Here is a 6,320-nt window from a genome sequence, read left to right as displayed (position 1 = left end):
CCGGGCATTGAACCGCTGCATCGGGACACCAGCTGGCCCACCTCCCTCCTGTAGACAGACTCATCCCCGTCCGAGATGAGCCCGATGAGGGTGGTGTCGTCCGCAAACTTGATCAGTTTTATGGGGCACGACTCCTTGTGTACAGGGAGATGAGCAGAGGGGAAAGTACACAGCCCTGTGGAGTTCCTGTGCTGATAGTCACAAGTGTCTGAGACATTCTTCCCCAGCACTGCCCCCGATCCGTCAGGAAGTCAGTGGTAGAAAATGAATGAATGAAATGAGTAGTCAAGATGCCATTAGTGGACTTCCAGGATGATAGCTCAATCAGGTCTGTAGGAGTGCAGTTGAATCTGATGGATACATCTGTCTATATTAAGAAGAAGAACACTTCCACCACACAGAGAGCCAGGCTAGCAATATTAGAGCTAAGCTAACTAGCCTTGCTGCAGCCCCTGCTTCCCACAATTGGAGCCCCAGCTGCAGCTTTGAACGAGGCACTTCTCCGGAGGAGACCAGGAGCGGGATACACCCAGCGATTTTCATAGCTCTGCGGGAGATAATGCAAAGATAGATGCAACATTGGCGGAAATGCAAAATTTAAAATCCAAGATTTATGAATTGGACAGCTGAGCCACAGCAGCCGAAAAGGAAATCACTGACTTGAAAGACACGGCCTCTACCCTGCAGGCTAATGTGGCAGAGCTAACGAGCCAGGTTCCTCATGTGGACAACCTGGAGAATAGTAATCACGGAGACAATCTGCAGATTATCGGTCTTCCAGAGGACACAGATGACTTGGAGGCTTGGATGACTATATATCTAAACCTTTCCACAAAAGCGAGGAAAATAAAGCTTGACTGTGCATGTCGCTCCCTAAATCCAGCTTTGATCCAGCATCCAGGACCTTTGATGCACTGGCAAAACAGGGAGATCAACAACACTGTTCCCACTGAAATTGAAGGTCAGTTTTCCTGCTGTTTATTCAACTGAAATGTAATTAAATTAAAGCATTATTTAAAGCATTTGGAAAACAATTTGTACATTGAGCCTTGCATTTGTTTGCTTTATTATAAGTTACAGGTCAAATCTTGCGTGTAATTTATAGCGATTCATTAGTTCACACAAACACACCATCCATATTTTCCTGGCCCGGCCCCTTGGTCAAATTTTAGAACCCAATATGGCCCTCGAGTCAAAACGTTTGGGGACCACTGATATAAATGAATGGACTAATACAGCACCCATCTCACTTTGTGTTTGCACCTTATCGGACACCAACACAACAGATACCCGAAACCTAATCGTTTTCAATTGTAATGTAAGTGTACAATTTGCCTTTTATTTACTGTAACACATTCAATTCTGTATTCTCTTTTCCGTTTAGGAAATCTCTGTTTTGGTATCCATGAACATTTCAAGAGTTGTGGTGCGGGACGATCTGAAGACTGCTATACTGAAGAATGTCATCACTGTGACTCTGTTTGTCCTCATCAACTACATTAATGCTACTCTGGTGTACACGTTTATTAGACATGAGGTTGGAAACATTTAACATCTCAAAAATGTGTTAATGGGTAAACCATGTACCGAATGTTATCATCTAATACAAATCTTAAATTTTCAATGACCTTTTGTGTATTGTAGGTTAGTGGTAGACTATTATATTTCATGGCAAATAATTGACTATTTCAATTTACAGATTTTCAAAATGAATCCTCGCTACATCCTCTACTTCAACCTGGTGGTCAACGACATAAGCTTGCTAACAATCCTGACCCTTGCTCAAGTCCTAAGCTACATCATATACACTCTTAAAGTATGGCTGTGCATAAGTTTGCTTTTTTTTGGAGTCGTTGCTGATGTTAATAACCCCATGACTCTTGCTGTCATGGCCATTGAGTGCTATGTAGCAGTCTGCTTCCCTCTGCGACACTCACAGATCATAACAGTCAAGAAAACATACATTGTCCTTGGTTTCATATGGTTTATTAGTGTGATGTTTTTTCTCCCTGATCTATTTATATCTTTGGCCACAGAACCGTTGGATTTTTTTCAATCGCGAGTCTTTTGTCTGCCGGAAAATATTTTCCGAATGTCAATTCTTCAGCAGAAGAACACTGTTATCAAAGCTGTGCTTCTAGTGACTGTGTGCCTCACTCTCATCTACACTTATTTCAAAATACTTTTCACTGCAAAGTCGGCTTCAGCAGACACCAAAAAGGCCAGAAACACAGTCCTGCTTCACAGCTTCCAGCTAATGCTGTCGATGCTCACATATGTAAATTATCCAATATCAACAGGACTAACAATTTTGTTCCCTCAAAGTGTGCCTGCCATTCGCTTTTCTGTCGCCATAATTGTCAATGTGATGCCACGTTTAATCAGTCCACTTGTTTACGGGATACGAGATAAAGAATTCAGAAAATACTTAAAAAGATATTTGGTGTGTAAGAGTTGATTTAGTAAATTGAGTTCTCAGTGTCTCACTGTCACTTTTCTGACAGTGACAGGGAGTTCTGTTCCTTCTAGTTTAACAACTGATGCAATATATCATTTTGCCCATTGCAAGATTACTGTATAACGTGACTATAAAGTAAAGCTACAGAGGGTCAGGGTTTCTTTTATTTATTTATATATTTAATAAATAAACCCTAACCCTCTGTAGTTTTACTGAAATCTGCTATTGCTTCATTTAAATGTGCACAATATCATTGCTCATTTAAAAAAATATATATATATATTTTATCATGTGTTCCTTAACATTGTTGTTTAATTGTGGATGAGGAGCAATATGCACTGTGTTGTTGCATCTTCCTTCCCTTTCACAAACCATATGCACCATAATGTATTCTGATCGGAAACATGTTGATTACATTTACAAGTGTAAATGCAACCTTTGACTAAAGGTCATAATTACTACTGCTATCTATATTATTCTCTCTCATTATTTTGTCCAATGTTTCTCACTGAAACATTGGACAATATTCCAGAAATGATAACTCAAACACAGCCTTTGAAACGTGGATGTATAGTAGTATTAGTAGTTGTGTTAACCCTGTGATGAGCTAGCCCCTGTCCAGGTTGTGTATAAAAATAGGCGAGTCCAACGGCAGAGGGAAAGAAACTATTCTTGTGGCGGGAGGTTCTGGTCCGGATGGACCGTAGCCTCCTGCCTGAGGGGAATGGCTCAAATTGTCCATGTCCAGGGAGAGAAGGGTCGGCTGTGATCCGACCTGCTGTGATCCGTCTCTGTCCCTGGCTGTGGCTCCAGCGTACCACACGATGATGGAGGAGCTGAGGATGGACTCAATGATGGCCGTGTAGAACTGCACCATTTCCACTAAAGCGAGGAAAATAAAGCTTGACTATGCATGTCGCTCCCTAAATCCAGCTTTGATCCAGCATCCAGGACCAATTATACTGAAGTTCCACATCTGCAGTGATAAACATGTGTCATGGCTGCGGAATATTTCCGTTTATAACAATTAACCTGTCTACCGTTTAATACAGCAGATCATTTTAAAAATAAAATACAACAGCCACAAATGACTTAAATAATATAAATGTAAGCTTATTTGCCCCTCATTGTAGCTCTTTCAAGCATTCTATCAGTTATTAATGAGATGAGTCCCATAGATGTTTAATAAAAGTTCTCCTTTACAATGTCTTCACCCTGCAGTGGAGTCAAACAGGTATAGGTTGTGTCCATGTTCTAGAAATTGATGTTAGATGGTGAGCAAGGGCCAATAACTCTATGGGAGATTTACTGTTTTTGAAAGGCAATGTTGAGCCTACCTTCTCATAATTTGTTTGAGATTGGCTCCAGGCTTGAGACTTTGAGAAAGTCACTTTCCTTTGGCTCAACAACAAACAGCTATTTCATGTTATTTCTATATTTTAGACACTTTCTATAATAACATTTTTAATCTGATTGCAAACCACTTTGAGGGAGCCCTTGTCTGTGGTAGTGACTGGAACTTGCATGTGCAGGTGACATTAGATGTCTCAAACTCACAAAGTTCCGGTAAATATTTAAAAATAATACATTTTTCAAATTGATACATATCCATCCATCCATCCATCTTCTGCCGCTTTATCCGGGGCCGGGTTGCGGGGGCAGCAGTCTGAGCAGGGACTCCCAGACTTCCTTCTCCCCAGACACTTCTTCTAACTCCTCCGGGGGGATCCCGAGGCGTTCCCAGGCCAGCCGAGAGACATAGTCTCTCCAGCGTGTCCTGGGTCTTCCCCGGGGCCTCTTCCCGGTGGGACATGCCTGAAACACCTCCCGAGGGAGGCGCCCAGGAGGCATCCGGAACAGATGCCCGAGCCACCTCAGCTGGCTCCTCTCGACGTGGAGGAGCAGCGGCTCTACTCCGAGCTCCCCCCGTGTGGCCGAGCTCCTCACCTTATCTCTAAGGGAGCGCCCAACCACACGGCGGAGGAAACTCATTTCGATCGCTTGTATCCGCGATCTTGTTCTTTCGGTCACTACCCAAAGCTCATGACCATAGGTGAGGGTAGGAACGTAGACCGACCGGTAAATAGAGAGCTTTGCCTTTCGGCTCAGCTCCCTCTTCACCACAACAGTCCGATGCAGCGACTGCATCACTGCAGCCGCTGCACCGATCCGCCTGTCGATCTCACTCTCCATCCTTCCCTCACTCGTGAACAAGACCCCGAGATACTTGAACTCCTCCACTTGGGGCAAGGACACCCCACCCACCTGGAGAGGGCAAGCCACCTTTTTCCGGTCGAGAACCATGGCCTCGGATTTGGAGGTGCTGATTCTCATCCCAGCCGCTTCACACTCGGCTGCAAACCGTCCCAGTGCATGTTGCAGGTCCGGGTTTGATGGAGCCATCAGGACAACATCGTCTGCAAACAGCAGAGATGAGATCCTGTGGTCCCCAAACCGGACACCCTCTGACCCCCGACTGCGCCTAGAAATTCTGTCCATAAAAATTATGAACAGAACCGGTGACAAAGGGCAGCCCTGGCGGAGTCCAACATGCACTGGGAACAGGTCTGACTTACTGCCGGCAATGCGAACACAGCTCCTGCTCCGGTCATACAGGGACCGGACAGCCCTGAGCAAAGGGCCCCGGACCCCGTACTCCCGGAGCACCCCCCAAAGGACACCCCGAGGGACACGGTCGAAAGCCTTCTCCAGATCCACAAAGCACATGTGGACTGGTTGGGCAAACTCCCATGAACCCTCGAGCACCCGATGGAGGGTATAGAGCTGGTCCAGTGTTCCACGACAAGGACGAAAACCACTCTGCTCCTCCTGAATCCGAGGTTCGACTATCGGTCGGATTCTCCTCTCCAGTACCTTGGAATAGACCTTACCTGGGAGGCTGAGGAGTGTGATCCCTCTGTAGTTGGAACACACCCTCCGGTCCCCCTTCTTGAACAGAGGGACCACCACCCCGGTCTGCCAGTCCAGAGGCACGGTCCCCAAAACGCCACGCGATGTTGCAGAGACGTGTCAACCAAGACAGTCCTACAACATCCAGATACTTTAGGTACTCAGGGCGGATCTCATCCACCCCCGGAGCCCTGCCACCGAGGAGTTTGCGAACAACCTCAGTGACTTCAGCTTGGGTGATGGATGAGCCAGCCTCCGAGTCCCCGGTCTCTACTTTCTACTTTACTACTCTACTCTACTTTCATTTCTCCCTGTGGCCCTCAGAGGCAACTGTTGTTGTGATTTTGGGCCTTACAAAAATAAATTGATTTGATTTGATTACTTCCTCTTCGGAAGACGTGACTGAGGGATTAAGGAGATCCTCAAAGTATTCCTTCCACCGTCCGACGACATCCCCAGTCGAGGTCAGCAGGCCTCCACCCGCACCGTAAATGGTGTTGGTGAGACACTGCTTCCCCCTCCTGAGGCGCCGGACGGTTTGCCAGAATTTCTTTGGTGCCGACCGATAGTCCTCCTCCATGGCCTCCCCGAACTCCTCCCAGGACCGGGTTTTTGCCTCTGCGACAGCACGAGCCGCGGCTCGCTTGGCCTGCCGATACCCGTCGATGACCTCCGGAGACCTACAAGCCAGAGTGGCCTGATAGGCCTCCTTCTTCAGTCTGACGGCATCCCTTACTTCCGGTGTCCACCACCGGGTTCGGGGGTTGCCGCCACGACAGGCACCGGAGACCTTGCGACCACAGCTCCGAGCAGCCGCATCAACAATGGAGGCGGAGAACATGGTCCACTCGGACTCAATGTCCCCAGCCTCCCCCGGGACATGAGAGAAGCTCTCCCGGAGGTGCGAGTTGAATACCCTACTGACAGAGGGCTCCACTAGACGTTCCCAACA

At 46.8% G+C, this 6,320-nt stretch overlaps 1 protein-coding gene across 1 annotated transcript; it reads left to right on the top strand.

Moving 5' to 3' along the window:
• The first annotated feature begins 290 nt into the window (after positions 1 to 290).
• LOC140366296 (odorant receptor 131-2-like) lies at positions 291 to 2,458 on the top strand. The gene is made up of 2 exons (XM_072452963.1): positions 291 to 328; positions 1,645 to 2,458. Exons 1-2 carry the CDS (start codon positions 291 to 293, stop codon positions 2,456 to 2,458), a joined length of 852 nt encoding a protein of 283 aa, XP_072309064.1.
• The last annotated feature ends 3,862 nt before the right edge of the window (positions 2,459 to 6,320 follow it).

The sequence above is a fragment of the Eucyclogobius newberryi genome, unplaced genomic scaffold, assembly GCF_026437365.1.
Source record: "Eucyclogobius newberryi isolate DKJ021-1_F unplaced genomic scaffold, fEucNew1.0.hap1 SCAF_19, whole genome shotgun sequence".
In the NCBI taxonomy this organism is placed as follows: domain Eukaryota; kingdom Metazoa; phylum Chordata; class Actinopteri; order Gobiiformes; family Gobiidae; genus Eucyclogobius; species Eucyclogobius newberryi.
The sequence above is the reverse complement of the archived record's forward strand: the minus strand, read 5'-3'. Positions and strand labels throughout refer to the sequence as shown.

Excerpts from the sequence above, each read along its gene's own strand:
- LOC140366296 (XM_072452963.1), top strand. The coding sequence starts at position 291 with ATGCCATTAGTGGACTTCCAGGATGATAGCTCAATCAG. Across the intron at positions 329-1,644 it reads CAGGATGATAGCTCAATCAG|GTTAGTGGTAGACTATTATA; the intron begins GTCTGTAGGAGT and ends TGTGTATTGTAG.